The 15,620-nt window shown below is 40.6% G+C and overlaps 2 protein-coding genes across 5 annotated transcripts; one reads left to right on the top strand and one right to left on the bottom strand.

Moving 5' to 3' along the window:
* The first annotated feature begins 3,593 nt into the window (after window positions 1–3,593).
* Window positions 3,594–6,639, top strand: smim29 (small integral membrane protein 29). 2 transcript variants are annotated; one of them, XM_005731731.1, is made up of 5 exons: window positions 3,594–3,707; window positions 4,184–4,483; window positions 4,641–4,666; window positions 4,784–4,889; window positions 6,146–6,639. In XM_005731731.1, exons 2-5 carry the CDS (start codon window positions 4,376–4,378, stop codon window positions 6,212–6,214), a joined length of 309 nt encoding a protein of 102 aa, XP_005731788.1. In that variant the 5' UTR covers window positions 3,594–3,707; window positions 4,184–4,375; the 3' UTR covers window positions 6,215–6,639. The 2 variants fall into 2 exon arrangements, with proteins under 2 accessions (XP_005731788.1, XP_005731789.1); XM_005731732.1 differs by lacking the exon at window positions 3,594–3,707 and adding an exon at window positions 3,720–3,825.
* A 1,946-nt stretch (window positions 6,640–8,585) lies between these two features.
* Window positions 8,586–14,964, bottom strand: hmga1a (high mobility group AT-hook 1a). 3 transcript variants are annotated; one of them, XM_005731730.2, is made up of 5 exons: window positions 14,831–14,964; window positions 13,706–13,809; window positions 12,718–12,798; window positions 11,611–11,667; window positions 8,586–10,748 (listed from the first exon to the last, which is right to left on the bottom strand). In XM_005731730.2, the coding sequence occupies exons 2-5, from the start codon at window positions 13,787–13,789 to the stop codon at window positions 10,689–10,691; spliced, it is 282 nt and encodes a 93-aa protein (XP_005731787.1). In that variant the 5' UTR covers window positions 13,790–13,809; window positions 14,831–14,964; the 3' UTR covers window positions 8,586–10,688. The 3 variants fall into 3 exon arrangements, with proteins under 3 accessions (XP_005731787.1, XP_005731785.1, XP_005731786.1); XM_005731728.2 differs by having other exon boundaries at window positions 13,691–13,809; window positions 14,831–14,963; XM_005731729.2 differs by lacking the exon at window positions 14,831–14,964 and adding an exon at window positions 14,571–14,768 and having other exon boundaries at window positions 13,691–13,809.
* Window positions 14,965–15,620: the final 656 nt, after the last annotated feature.

The raw sequence follows: 15,620 nt of genomic DNA, 5'->3' as shown, positions 1-15,620 counted from the left end.
TATCTATCTATCTATCTATCTATCTATCTATCTATCTATCTATCTATCTATCTATCTATCTATCTATCTATCTATCTATCTATCTATCTGCATATAGAGATATAATTTATTTATTTATAAAGCTATAACACATAACGCATAACACAAAAGCTACGTAGACTCTCACTGTTTCCATGGAAATTAAGAGGCCAAAAAGCATCCAGGTGACACCAGATGCACTTGATTAACTGATCCTCGGCATGTGTGAGTATTCCTGTGAAAAAAAGAAGTGTTCAGGTGTTTTCAACACAACACCAATGAGGAAAGATAACACCAATATTCTTAAAGAAACAATTGTTGATGCATTTCCGTTTGGACAGGGTCATGAGGCCATTTGGAAACATCTGAAGTCCATCATTGTACAGTGAGAAACAAGAGGAAAAAACTGAACAGTTTCAAGTCAGCACAGCTTCGTTTTGTTGTATTTGAACAAACCACAAGACTTCTGGCACAGCATCCTTTGAACAGACAAAGCCAAAGTGGAGATGTTTGGCCATAATGCATTGTGCCATAATTGGCAAAAAGCTGAATATTAACAACATATTGTACCAATTGTCAAGCACAGCAGTGGAGGGGTGATGATTTGGGCTGTTTTTGTACTCAGAAAACATGAACTCCTATGTTTACCAAAATATTCTAGAGTTAAATGTGAAGCTAACTGTCTGGTAGCTAAAGTTTGGCCTCATATGGGTCATGTAAGAGGACAATGATCCCAAGCTGAAAAGGAAATCTGCTGAAAAAGAAAAAAAGAGTCAAGGTGCAATGGTCCAGTCAAAGTCCAGATCTCAACCCGACTGAAATGCTGTGGCAGAATCTCAATAGAGCTGTGCATAAACAAATGCCTGAAAACATCAATGAAATGAAGCAATGTTTCAAAGAAGAATGGGCCAAAATTCTTCCCCACACAGCTTCTGCATTTTGGCCTAAAGAATGACATGATGTAATGTGTTAAATTTATTTGTTGTTTTTCATTTTGAGGTTCTATTTAATTGTAATAATAATTGTAGAAACTGTTAAATGATAAATAATAGTTAATCTATATGATGCACATTATCTTTAAAAACACTGATAAGTTTGTGGATTTTGATTTAGACCAGTCCAAAGTTTCTCCAGGTAATAAAGCAGCAAACATGGCAATGTTAAATAGAGGTACAGATGAAATTCCCAATTTAGAATTGTTGTGCTTTTGAAATCAAATGCATAATTTATTTAGGAAGTGCTCAGTGTTTACCCTTGACTGAATGAGGGTACATTTAAAGCTTTTAAGGACATTCAGGGATTCACCATATTACCGCAAAAGTACCTCCTTATTACACAGGATATATTCATCATATCGCATCATAGCACAATCTCTTTTACTTTACTGCTTTAACACAAATCAAACATTTATCCAAAGTTATTCGAAATATTACAGAATTAAATCTGATAAACAGATGCCTCCGTAGATTCTGTTCTCTTTTAGAAACCAATGGAGTTCTAGTGTGAAAAAGGTATTGAGCCATAGATGAGGTACTGTCATTTTTCCCTATTAGGGAGAGAAAACAAGAGGCTGTCAAATATGTTAGCTTGCCAGAAAGCTACTTACTTACTTAGTGCTTGTTATTTTAAATGATGTCACTTGAATCCTTGTTTTTTCCTCAAAATGAAGCTGATCAAGAAAGCTCCACAGAGGCTGCTGATTGGAATGCCTGTGAAAAGCTGATGAAGGAAATGCTTTAAGAAGAGGATTATCCCAAATGAAATCCTAGCCTGTTCATTCATTACAGGGTGCCATATAAAGCCCATCAACAATTCTACAATCAAACGTGCCTGTATGAGTAACATGTTTAAGACTGCATATCAGACCTTCGTGGAATATAGGCAGACAGCAGTCAGTATCGCACTGGCTTGTGTCATGTGTCATGGTTGTCTAAATGTAAACATGAAAGTGTATATTTATCCTCTGTAAACAATGAAACTGCAGCCTCAGAGCACAGGACGAATCACAGTGCAGACACCAAGGCTTACAGCTGCTAGTGTAGGTGATGCTTTATGGGCTTCCTTCCTTCTTGTTTGTGCATCATTCTGACTCTGAGGGGAAACACTGAGTATATTTGAACAACATTATTTATAGGGCACTGCTTAATCGTATGCATCTTTAAATGCACCAAGGCTTCACAATGTGTCAGCCTGCTGAGAAGGGCATGTAAAGAGGAGAAGCCACCAAACAGAGCAGTATCATTGCATAAGATAATTTACTGCGGTACTGCCACTAATCCCACAGGCGAGGGTCAAAGAAAAGGCACTTCCCGTTACGCAATATGAAATGTTACACAAAAGTACACAAAGCTAATATATAATATCCCTGCACACTAAATGTATCATATCACTCATTAGTAATCAGTGTAAGGTAACACTGATGTAGATAAATCCATTTCTTAAACCAGCTTTAGTGGTCTAGAATGAAGAATGATAAGACTTCATCTACTAAATTTGAAAGGTTTCACTCATTTTATGCAGCTATAGTTTTATAATTAGCTTACTGCCACACATATATATTATGTGTGGAGCATAATGGCTCATTAAGTAATATAGTGCTAATACTAATACTGTGTTGCAACAGACTGGCGATCTGTCCAGGGTGCACCCTGACTCTAGTCCTGTGGTAGCTTGGATATGTTCCTGCCCCCCATGACCCTGATAAGGATAAGTGGAAGAGAATGGATGGATGGATAGAAGTAATACAGCCATCTTGCCTCTCCTCTTGCTCATGAGGAGAGTCCATATGAGTGCACAGTTTTAAAATGGTTACAAGCTTTAAAGTAAAAAACAAAAATCACTTACATCCTGCAGTACTCACTGGCAAAACAATAGCAATCTTGCACAGGCAATAATTTCTTGTTGATGCCAGAGGTCAGAGGAGAACCACTCAAATAACTGCTTTTTACAGCCAGGGCATACAAAAGAGCATCTCTGACTAACTGAACAGAAGACCACAGTAGGTGCCAGTTCTGTCAGCTAAGAAAAGGAAACCAAGGCTCACAAAATTGGAAGAATAAAAAAATTGTTGTTTGGTCCTGATGAGTCTCAGTATCAGCTTTGACATTCAAGTGGTTGGATCTAAATTTGGTGTAAAATGACTTAAAAGAATTAAAGCAGTCTTGTGGGTGATATACTGCATAAGTGACTACTGTTGCCTAACACGTCCATCCTTTTAAGTGGACAGCGTACCCAACTTCAGATGCCTAGTTCCAGCAGGAAAACACATGATGGCACAAGGCTAATTTTATCTTAAACTGGTTTCTTGAACATGACAGTGAGTTCAGTGTACTCAAATGGCCTCCACAGTCATCAGATCTCAATCCAATAGAGCAGCTTTGGGATGTGGTTGAACCAGAGATTCATATCATCTATGTGAACCAAACTCTATGAGGAATGTTTCCAGCAACTAGCTGACACTCTACCAAGAAGGAAAAAAAACCGAAATAAATTTTAAAAAACAAAACAAAAAACGGATTTTAAAAAAGCTGATAATGAGGAACATTTTTGAGACGTGATTTCTGACGTCATCAATACGCTTTTATTGTGAAGGATTCTGCCTGCCTGGACCTGCTGCGGCTAGCGGAAGTGGAGCTTCTGCTAAGCACAACACAGCATTAACTGAAAAGAGAGGCTATGCACAACACACAGTGAGTACGGTTTATTCGATTATGTCAGAATTTTAAAAATATAGCTTTGGCGTGTAAGAAATCAGCCTAGACTCGTTTGTATCGCTGTACAGCCTATAGTGTAACGGTGTAGCTAACGGTAGGTACCTTCGGCTGGGTCTCTAACAGCTCCATAGAAGCGGGAAGTTAATTAAACGAGTGTTAAATTATATTTTAGCCTGATTTACTAGAACAGGGAACACTGCCTGCCTTAGTTAATTGGCACTTTGGCAAACGCACAGAATACTGAGCAGGGGAATAGTGGCTTGCTAACAAGACATTCGGTGTTTATGTTGTGTGTAATTGGCCCACTGAGTGTTTGAAACGTCTATTTCATTTACCACAACGAGTTTACTGCATGTTTTTTTGTTTTTCCAACCAAGTAACTCATCTGCCATTGTATGAACTCAGTTTCTTTGGCTAACCGTCCAAATTCTTTCCTTTCCCCGTGTCCTCAGATTTGTAGCTGATTAGGGAGGTCAGTGATACCATGTGGAAGTCACATGAGCGACGAGGATGAGGCAGAAGCAACAAGGGGGCAGCTTGAGGAGTGATCCGCTGCACAGTGACTGCAACAGGGAGGGTGTCTGCTGCTCGTAAAGGCCTTGCACAAGCAGCCCCCTGTGTCCCCTTATCGCTTAACATTTACAATGAACAGTACTACTCAGTCCCCTGCCACCATAGATGGGAATGTGGCTGTCAGCTATGTGCTGGTGCCATTTTTCCTCATAACCTTTGCTGGGATAATTGCCGCTGTGGTAAGTGGTTTGAACACATGGCATAGGATGATCTATGTCAAGTTGAGCCATTGTGTTATGAAGCAGTCCTACATCTTACTAACTTAAAAGTCAAGTGTGAATTGAGATCCAAGCGTACACACAGCGGATGTAACATCTTTCATTTTGTCCATTTCAGATAATGTATATTCGCAGGAAAAGGAGGTAGGATTAAAATTTATCCATCAACATCATTGAACAGTTTTTTTTTTTTGTTCTTGTTTTTTCTTTTTTTACCTTTATACCTTCACTGAATCAATGTTTATTTTCTTGGTCCCTCAGAGTTGACAGACTGCGTCATCAGCTATTACCAGTGTACACGTATGATCCTTCAGAGGAGATTAATGAAGCCGAACAAGAAATGTTGTGGAAAGAAGAGGACACAAGGGTAAGGCACATCAGTTTTTATAGTTTTGGATTCTTTACTTGGAAGTGCAAGTGGTAAAGCTTGTCGTTTTTATGTGACTCTTTCAGTATTGCTCCCATTGGAAGACATGGATTCTTGTGCCAAGCATGTTTAAAAGTTGCACAACCACGTTTTCTAAGAAAGGCAGAGTGAAAACATTCTCTTAATACTGTTTGGTATACTGTCTAATTATATTGGTTGTGAAATTTTCTTTAGCGTGCACCAGTTCCTCTACTGATTGGTCAGTTCCTCTATTGCATTCAGTTATAGATAGAAGTAGAGTAGAAAGGATGATAGTATTAGTAGTAGAACGAGTTTAGCCAGTTGTAATTTTATGGGAATATGGTCGTCAAATGACTCATAGTTATTAATATCTGACCTGAAATCTGCTCCATATAAATGAAACAATCTGCCTTTCTGGTTTAGTAATATCTGAAAAATCATTTTATAGTCTTTTTTTTCCCTTGACAAGTATGCATGTCTTTTCCCAACACAGAATTTTAACATCAGCTTATTTTTCAGAAAACAAAATGACAATCCTTCTCATTTTTCTCAGTCTGCCAGTAAAAAGCACTTTATTTTGAGCCGAGTCGTGCACTGAATCCTGAGGCTCACTAGATGGCGATGTTCACTTTGTCCAAAAAGTTTGTCAAAAAGTTTTACTTCTTATTTGTCAAGTCAAGGTGGGGTTGTATAGATGGGAAAGGGACAAATGTGAGCAGTGCTTGAAAAAGCCCTTAATGGGTCAGTTTGCCCAAATTACCAAAAAAAAAAAAAAGTCACATACTCCTAATGATAAGTAGCCATGGAAAAAGTTCAGGTTTTGTCTGCCTGCGTTTTAGTGATAAATGTGTCCTTGTTGTCTTTAATCCAATACAGCGAGAGCAAATTAAATTTCAGTTAACCCTGAAAGTCCTGTTATGGAAGATATTCCACGGTTGTGCGGTTTCGGAAAGACATCGGGCTTTTACTGCATGAATCGAGCTTGGTTTCCCTCTGCTGTGGAAGTTTGACATGCAGGAATTTTATAATCTCGTTATATGAAACTGAGACTACTGTCAAATCATCATAGCTTGGTATAATTTGGTTTGAGTGCGAAAGTATTGTTTAGTTCGAAGCAGGTTTTCAGGTCCTCTCATGAGAAGAGATTTCACACTTGAGTAAATGTTTTTGCTCTTTCAAATAACTTTATTAAGCTGTATGCTTTTCTCTCTCTCTCTTTTTTTTTTTTCCTTTAGATTGTACAAAGTTGGGCGTCAAGTTATCAACAGCAACACCCTCTTCTGACCAAAGACGTCAATGCATGATGTTGGTAAACCCTGACATTGAGCACTGTGGGGTGTGACGACAAACCTGCAACCACAGAGATCAGTAATTTTTATCGTGATGTACAAACAATCGTGTACAATACTTCTTAGCTTTTATTTGCTTCCTTTTACTGTCGTCTCTGAGCACATCGGTGACGATGAGCATTTTCCTGTGTTCTCTTTTATGTACACTTTGACGTTGAACTTCTGATGCCGATCCTGTGTGCCTAACAGTCTCAGTACCTTAAGATTATTTATTTGAAATTATTTATTTAAACCTGTTTTTATTGAAAAATTCAGTGACATGACTCAAAGTTTCAAAGGTACAGCTACCTGTAGATTTTTAATCTGTTGTTTACATTTGCTATGTTGTTGTGGGCGACGTGTGGCAAGCTGTTATGTTCCTGTGGGTTGCAGTGAGCATTCGTACTAGCTGTGCTCTTCGTGGCATGAATGTGCTGTACCCTTTAAAAATCAGCAGTCCTGCTGCGAGAGGAATTGTGATCATTGCCTGCGCTGGTGATTTTAAACGAGTTGTGTGCAATGCATTAGAAAAACAAATCATCCTCTGATAAAATGACTAGTGTAGCGTTCAACAGTTACATTGTTGCAAAACTCTCAGAAAACCTCATATTGCTGAAAAATAAAATTAGCAGCTAAGATCAAGCTGCTAAATTTGATTTCAGTTTCATTTTCAGTGAAATGATTGAACAGCTCGCTTTAGTTTTACTTTGCTTAAAGAATCTAAGTCATGCCTGGAGCTTCACGTCTTTTTGTGGTTTAGCCAAATCCTGTGACTCTTATCAATGGCATGAAAAGCCAGATAGTGGAAGTAAATAACACCAAACTCTCATCCCTAAAATGAGCTCTGACTAGCTCTCAAAATATGTCCTGTCTACAAGGCATGGCACCAACAAATTTGCCTCCAGCTGAAGAATCTGTTCAGATGAATGCCATAAGTCTGACTGTTTTAAGCACTCAGGAAGTCTTGCTCTTTTTTTCTTTACGAGTCATAACCTCCCCCGTTCCTTTTTTGCCTTGCATTTGTGAATGTAAACTAAGAACAATTGAACTGTTTAACTGCCCTCAGATGGGGGAAGCATTACTCAGTCCAACAGCTAATGTATTGTACTGAGCATGTAATGCTCAAACATGTCATGTTATCAGTTATGACATCTAAAAGTGTGGGCGGCATGGTGGTGCATAACAAGCAAGAAAGTTCTGGGTTTAAACCTTTCTGTGTGGCATTTGTTTTCCCACTGTGCTTTATCCACAGTGTCAGAAGAAAATCCACACTCCAGGGCTGGCTCTGGGTGTGACTGCTGCTGGTTGTCTCAGCGCTAGTCCTTGCTTCCACCTGTCCAGGGAGTGCCCTACCTGTGGGTTGGGCTCCAGCCCCACCCTGACCCTCTACAGCTGTGGTTCTCAAAGTTTGGCTTACCATTTGGTGGTCTGTCATAGCGGTGCACAAAAAGATGTGGGAGCATTTCTATTAAATTACAACACATTTAGCTGTAGTTGTCATAGATGAATGAATCTTATTAACACTGACAAATAGACACCTCAGTAATTGTTAAAGCCCAGAAAAACACACACACACACACAATAAAGCAAATGCCAACATGAACCACTATTTGCTGAACAGGCACTTTAAAGTGTGGATTTTTCCTGGGTAGTCCACTCCCTAAACTTTGAGAACCCAGCTCTGCAAACTTGGGATGGCCAACTAGTAGTTATTATACCCAGAGGTGCTTAAGTATCAGCCTAATTGTGTTTCTATTCTATGCATTGTCTAGTTTTTCATCTTTTGTGAAGAATTTTATGAAATGAGCCATTCATCTTTAAAATTGTATCCACTGTTGACTTAGGAGATTTGCACAGGTGACACACCAGAGGGGTTCAACTATGAAGTTCAACATTGCAAGGCTTTCTTGACAAAACCTAAAACCCCTGTCAGATAAAATGGGTAATGGTGTTTTTCAACTGTTCAGGCAGGTTTTCTGCTTCAGCTTCTGCGAGTGCTCACATAAGAGGCGTTTCATCATGTGATTGATCCCTATGAGCCCAGCAGCTCTAGACGTTATCAAGCAGTGGTGCACTCTCAGTGCGATTGCTTATTCCTAACATGTAGTACACCCCTCTGGTAAACTTTGCATGAAAGGCTGTGCATTCAGGTGATGTTTGAGGAGATGGACTGATGCAAATGTAATTTTGGGAACATTGTTACAATCTTTCTCTTTTCAGACTGTACATCCATTGGTTCAAGAGACTTGGTAAGGTAGTTGAAACGCTGGAAATATAATTTACTTTTGTAGATAGTTGCAATGCATCATTGTAGCCTGCATGAGCTGCACAGCAGAGTGCAACAATATGAACAAGTGACAAAGAAAATTCTCTTTATTGACCATTTTCTGATACAAATTGTTGTAGGGCACCATAGAAATATAGACATTGTACATTTATATACGTGTACATTAAAAAGAATGATCCATCCTATTGAGTTTACAGTATATAAATCAACGGATGACTGACGTTACTATGTAAAATGACATGATGTCGAGACTAGGAAGTTGATAGAGGACATGAAATGACCGTTGTACGAGTACGGTGAGGATGGCTACGTGTGGCAGTGGTAGACACACGGTGGCCAACGGAACATGGAAAAAGCGCCCAGTCCATCACAAACATTTGTCCATGAAAATCTGAACTAACATTTCAGTGCACCAGAAGTTTTTTTCTTAAAAGGATAAAAACACACTTGCTAATCTACCACAGTCAGCGAACACAGTCGTCAAGCTGACAGGTCTCCCTGACTTGCTTCACACATTTACAAAAAAAACAAAACAAACCAAAAACCTGTCTGCCAGCTCCGGTTATGAATGAGCCAAGAAGTGTTTGTGTCGTCACACAATCACATACTCGACCCCTTGGATCTCTCATTACAGTCAGGAGAGGGAAAAAAAATAAAATATACAAACATTGTCAACTCATGCCAGAGGTTACATTAAAAAAAACCCCCAAAAAAACCCAGTTGCAATAAATGGTAAAATAAGCAGTTTGAGTGAGGTATGAAATTCCAGGCATTGTCTTGCCTGTTTGCAGTTTTCCGGGTTTCGTAACTGAGGTTGTAGCAGCTTAGGTGTGTGGAAAAACCCAGTTAAGTGGACTGTGACTGTGGGTTCCCTGACACTTAGAAATACACAAAAGTTTTCTTTAACCATAGCAGACGGCATACAACACACATCTTCAAAGGACTAAGGAAAAAGTTTCTTTTTATTATTACCATACTAAGTGATGAGAGGAGGACCAAGCTAGGCGAAGCAGTGAGATCTAGATGGAATGAGGGAAAAAAATAATAATACAGCCCTGTTGGATAGTAGTGCCACCAACTATCCTGTGTTACAATCAAAACTCCTTGTCCGATCAATTGCAGTTTGCCTTATAAGTGATTGAGAGTGAGGGCTTGGAAAACTGAGGACCATGTGAGGACAAAGACGCCAATGTAACAGCATTTGTAAAAGCTCCCTGAAGAAACGACACTGATGACTTTAAGCCTAGAACTCTGCCAACCTTAAAAAACACATACGAAAGAGTTTTATTATAACATGAAAAGCAGCACACGTGTTTTAAAATGTATGTAACCCAAAGGAACAAAAACAAAACAGTAAGTCAGATCGAGTCTAATGATACACTTTTACATCTCTCCACTATACGCAGAGAACTGAGAAGGAAGTCTGAGAAGCATCACTAAAATCTAAACTGTCCTACAGGAAGAGGGCTAAAGATGGTTCTCCTCTAATCGGGTGGGTGAAGTCAGTTATGCAGATTAGGAAAAGGTACTTCTACCATCAGTTACCTATTCTCATCCTAAATGCTGAAGCTCAACTCCATCTAGAATACAATGCAAAGGATAGGTTAACCACTTCACACAAACACTCAAAACCAAAAAAGAAAAACTTTTGAAAAAAAAAAAAAAAAAAAAAAGAAAAGCAAAAAAAAAAGCAAGTATAGGTAAAATTCACCTTTGTCCAGTACAAAACACGGAGAAAAATCTATATGCCCTACCATCTCAGATGCGGGTACAACAAATAAGTAACATTAAGCAGAGAAAACATCCTACAAACCACCTTTAGGGGAGAGGAAAAAATAAAAATAAAAAAAAGAGAAAAATAAAAAGGAGGAAATGTCCAGGCTCCTTGGAGAACACCTTTTTGTCCAGTATAAAAGACTTGTAATAACATGACATGTAGAGAAACGGGCTGTTACCTTTCATGTAATTCTTAGATCTATGCTTGAGCAAGTCCATCGTTCTATCCAGTGCTGTTGCATGATATATGTACTGTGTTAACCCTCCTTTGGCAAAAGGGGGCTTTGTCGTGAACAGTGGTCATGTGGTGGCACTGGCATTGGAGATACAGCCCAGTTCTGGTTAACAGTAAGTCAGTATGTTGAGTGAGGTAGCATGCGTTGTGAATTACTGGTCCTCCTCCTCTTCCTCCTCAGATGATTCCTGGGATGCTTTTTCTTCCTTTTCCTGCAGGGGAGAAAAAAAAAAAAAAAAAAAAGGAAGGGGGGCTGTTAAGTTATGCCTTGACCACACCCACAAGGAAAATGCCCAAAGCACCATCAGTGTTCAACGACAATAGCTGCCTGTGATTCATGCCTCAACGCGACTGTTTTTACTTTAATAACCCCCAAGCACCAACAAGAAAGAGACTAAATGTTATTATAAAATCTCTGATAAACCACTGTGGCATGAAGAACACCCAAGGGAAGAGTGAGCCATCTGTAGTGAAAAATGATTCATACACACAGCAGTGAGTCACAATGAGGCATCCTGCTTTTTGCCCTCTTGCCTTTCCTGCTCACACTTACTGCTGCCCAAGATGTCCATTCATAAAAATGAGGAGCCTAGTTAGGAGGGTAACTGTGGGTCATTCCTTTCTGTGACTAATGCAATCCAGACGAGTACGCCCTAACCACTCATGCACATGACACAATGTTACTACAAGACCGCAGTTTCTCCTAGATTAAAACATGCTGCTTTGACCGGCTGTATGTAGTTGGGCGACTCATTTTGAAGCTCCTAAAAGTAAATATCCTGCTGTCAACATCTGGTTAAAAAACAAAACAAAACAGAAAACCTTTAAAGACATTTGCCATTTTAAAACTACTCAATAAAGAGTGGTTGACCATGCAACTCTGAATGAACACAAGACCCCAAAATAGCCAATGAGTAAAAAAAAAAAGACAAAAAAAAAAAGACCAAGGAACAAGGCAGGCAAGGGAATTAGGAAAATGCAATTTCACCCTGCAGGCACTCATACCGAGCATAATTCAATTGGGAGAGGAACAGCTTAACTGATGTGAACACTTGTTTGTCCATGGGATCTTACCTCCTTCTTAGGTCTTCCCCTGCGTTTTCCCCCTGCAGATGGGGCTGCCGTTGCCTTCTGTGAGAGAAAACGGAAAAAGGTCAAGAGAGCTCCAAGTGGGCTCTAACATTTTGTTGTGATCCTCAAGGTCACTGACCTGCTGATCTGCTAAAACTTCTGAGTTTTGTTTTGTTTTTGTTTTTTTTTGGGGGGGGGGGCACAAAAAGCAATGGTGTAAACAATATTTCCTAGAGCTCTGCAGCTAGCTGCCTGTAGATGGCGGTAAGGCCTCTAAAATGAGACAGATGGAAAGGGGGCATTGGGTTCATTGGCTATTATCTGGAAGGCCGACAGGAACTGCACACAGGGCACTCCAGTTCGCTGGCCACCTGGTCTGAGGCTCAGAGACAGCTGGTGAAACTGAGCGGAGACACAAACCCTCTGCAGCTCGGCCCTCGCTGCTAAACCTATATCAAAACATGTATGCGCGACTTCCTCTCCCTCCGCCTTTCCCATACATAGCAGTGAAGACCGAGCGCAGGGAGAACCGGAGGGTTGGGGCGGGGGAGAAAAATCAGTTGTTGCTATGGTAACGACAGGCAGAGAAGAACTAGGGCTGTGTGCTGGGTGGGGGCGGAGGGGTGCTTAGTGTCAGCTTGGAAACAGTCTTGCGGCCTCTGCACCTGCACCACACTTTGCATGACAAGCTGCAGGAAGCTGGAGGACAGGAAGTAGAGGGTGAGCATCACCAACAAGAAAAAAAGAAAAAGAAAGTGTGAGGCAGTAAACCAAGGTCTTTACAATGGGGAACCCTAGCCAAGCTATTTCTGACACCACGAGGGGGAAGCAGCCAGATTACAGCCAACAAATATATCTCAAGTAACAGCAGGACATCCTTTTACAAGGAGGTGGTTAGCTACCGTTAAAATGTTCATCAACCAAAAGGAATCCGGGGTTTGGAGAAAAAGACAAAGCACTTGCAAGAAACAAATTTACAACAAATGCCACACTAACGCCGACTGCCCATCTTGGAATTGCAGCTATTCCGGATCAGGATGTGCGCTCGTTGCTGCTGAACTCACTATCTGTCACTATGTGAAAACACGTCTGCAGACTGCATTGACTTACTTTGCCCTTGCCGGTTGTCTTGTTTTTGCTGCCCTTCGGCCGTCCTCTGGGCCTCTTTGGAGTAGGGGACCCACTTGGTTCCTGGCAATCACAATCAAGACAAAGTTAGGGTAGTATAAAACATCTGGACAATATTTTAGGAACATAAGCTCTTAAAAATCTGGCTTATATTGCAAGATCAAGGTTTTCAAATCAAAATATAGACCTACAAAAAAACAAAACAAAGCTCTCTGAGGTAAAGACAGTGCAACTTATGTGCATTAAATGCTAAAAAGGTTGCCATGGTCCAGCAGATACAAGTTCACAAATAACAGATGTGTCATTAAGGGAAATATGCAACAGTAAGCACTTAGGGGATTACCGTCACATGCAAAAAAGCAAGGTACATTCAGCTCGAGGTGAGTTATCTTATTCATGTGTGGTTGTAAGCTTCGTCATGGCTGACGCGCCTCCTGTTGCATTTCTGCTGTGTTTACAACCGCAGCTCATAGCAACAGAGCAATTCAATAGTAAAAACACAGCAGGCTGAGTGACAGGTATATGAGCCACTGTGCGCTTCGACTCTGCTATGTCATCCATTACATGGGGAGCAGAGGTGGGTCGTAGGGGGTTAAATCTGGTTTAAAGGCTTTAGGTTACAGGTTGCTTACAAACCAGTGAGACATGTGGCAAGTTTGTTGTTCTTCCCTTACACTGATAAGGAAGGGGCAAATGGTCACAAGGGCATGCTGCAGCCATTTCAGGAGTCTTAATTTCATTGAAGGATATGCATGAGAAGCTCAGCTGCAATAATATCTACCTGAGCATCAGCTGCAGCAGACCTGAGTTAAAGGGTTTAAAAAAATCTGCTCCCATCTTTTTAATAATATTAAATACATCCTTATTGTAATTTCTGGGATACAATAATAATAATAAAAAAAATACAACAGCACACTTTCTCCAATAAATAGAAGAACAGAATGGGACTACTTACGTCAGAGGTTTTTACCTGCGGCTGCTTACGGGGTCTTCCACGCCCTCTCTTCTCTGTGGCTTCCTTCTCTTTCGGTGAGACTGTCCCCTTGTCGCTCATGTTTGCGTAGCTTTTCAGACCTAAAGACATAAATCACACCGGTCACTCTTGCAGCAAGGGGAGGCGTCGAGTTCACACACAGAAAAATACACGGGCTATTAAACTCAGTGACCGCAACAGCAAACAAAAAAAAGAAAAAAAAAGGGGGCGGCCTACCCACACACCGGTAACGCGTTTAACTCAATTAATCCGCGCTTATTTCCAGGTCTATTTCTGTCACAACCGTGCTCCATTACACAGCCGACGGTGCCACACAAACACTGGATTGGGATCAAACTGGCTTGCAGGGTACAGCCGGGACTCAGTAAGCGATCGGAGGCCGAGCAAACCTGCAAAATGCTACTGAACCCGGCGCTCCCCTGCCTCCACGACCATGTTTAGAGGCCCGTTTGCTGTAGTTGTTGTAGCCAACAATCGGGCCTGCGCATGACACTCGCAGCATGTCTGCACGCCGGGGCGACGAAGAGATATCCCCCCCCCTCCTCCTCCTCCGCCGCCGACACACATGCACATACACACAATGGCTAGTGTGTGCTCGTCTGGATTTGCAGGGTAAAGCCCTAGCCTGCATGGCGGCACCCATTTTTCTGAGTGCTATAGAAAATGCAAGCAGAGCTCATTTGCGGGAACCAGAGCCCGGGCCGGAGCAACAAAAGACGGCTTCACATCTAAAGCATGCAGCGTCCTCTCGCCAGAGATGCCTCTCTGTAAAAATGCATTTAGGCGGTTGTAGCTTGCAAACTTTAGCTTGCCTTTCGACGTCCTTTTCTTGTGCACTCACCTTTATCGCTCGGTAGCAACCTCTGCTCTATTTAAGACGAAATGTTTCCTTTAAGCCTAGCTGGTTGTACCCGGTTAAAAAGCCTCGCTCTGATCTATAGGCTACAGCTTTTACTCGTCAGACAACACACAGCCCGCCCCTTTAAAATCCCAGCTCATGCCGCTTTAAAAACAGTTATGAATTAAAATGAGAGCGGGTCAATATATATACTTTTTTTTTTTTAATTTTTTTTTTTTAAATAATAAAATAATAAAAATTACCAGCAGGATGAGAAGTTTACTCCAACGACGTCCTATAAATAGCGCACGTGCTCGTCTTGTCTCCTACAGATAAAGGAAAAAGGCGCCAGCCAGGAGGAGTTTTGGGGCAATTTAAAGAGCCGCCCTCATGGGAGCTGGAACATTGGAGGGCGGAGATATAAGTGGGCCACCAACAGTACTACTAGCAGCCCAACCCCCCACCCACTTACGGATCCCTTTAATTCTCCAGGTTCAATCACAAAATATAAAAAAATATTTTTAAGTGGCGGGATATACTTTTAGGAACCAAGGAAAGAATGACTACTAACTGTATTTATATTGTCTCATACTACATTAACTTAACCAACACATACCACTGTCTCCACAATAAAATTGTGAATGAACTATGACCTTCTCCAATGTAAACACAAGCTGCCTTTGAGCTCGGGAATGATTTACATCCTTTACTCAGGTAAAACACGACTCCAGTAATGCATTAAAATGAAAAGTTAAATATTTACTAAATGAATAACACAGTAATGCGTTTGTTTAACAACAAAATGAATATCATCATAATATAGTGGAAAAAATGTACAAAATTGTCTCTGTATTGCAGAATATAATATAAAATAATTCAGTTCTGGTTTTAGATCTTAGGTACAGTACTACGCTGATCTTCTATGTGTTTTAAGGTTTGTAATATCAATGTGATGCATGTAAATAGTTCACCTGCATAAACCTCTGTGCAAATAACATTGTAAAACATGGATGTGATGCTGTGATCCCGGTACAGTTTCTTATGTTTCAGAAA

This window comes from Pundamilia nyererei, unplaced genomic scaffold (assembly GCF_000239375.1).
Source record: "Pundamilia nyererei isolate P.nyererei 1_Seehausen unplaced genomic scaffold, PunNye1.0 scaffold00044, whole genome shotgun sequence".
Lineage (NCBI taxonomy): Eukaryota > Metazoa > Chordata > Actinopteri > Cichliformes > Cichlidae > Pundamilia > Pundamilia nyererei.
The sequence above is the reverse complement of the archived record's forward strand: the minus strand, read 5'-3'. Positions and strand labels throughout refer to the sequence as shown.

Coding starts and splice junctions, on each gene's coding strand:
- smim29 (XM_005731731.1), top strand. CDS start 4,376: ATGAACAGTACTACTCAGTCCCCTGCCACCATAGATGGGAATGTGGCT. Junction 4,484..4,640: donor CTGGGATAATTGCCGCTGTG/GTAAGTGGTTTG, acceptor TGTCCATTTCAG/ATAATGTATATTCGCAGGAA. Junction 4,890..6,145: donor GGAAAGAAGAGGACACAAGG/GTAAGGCACATC, acceptor TTTTTCCTTTAG/ATTGTACAAAGTTGGGCGTC.
- hmga1a (XM_005731728.2), bottom strand. CDS start 13,789: ATGAGCGACAAGGGGACAGTCTCACCGAAAGAGAAGGAAGCCACAGAG. Junction 12,799..13,690: donor CGCAGGTAAAAACCTCTGAC/GTAAGTAGTCCC, acceptor TGTGATTGCCAG/GAACCAAGTGGGTCCCCTAC. Junction 10,749..11,610: donor GGGGAAGACCTAAGAAGGAG/GTAAGATCCCAT, acceptor TCTCCCCTGCAG/GAAAAGGAAGAAAAAGCATC.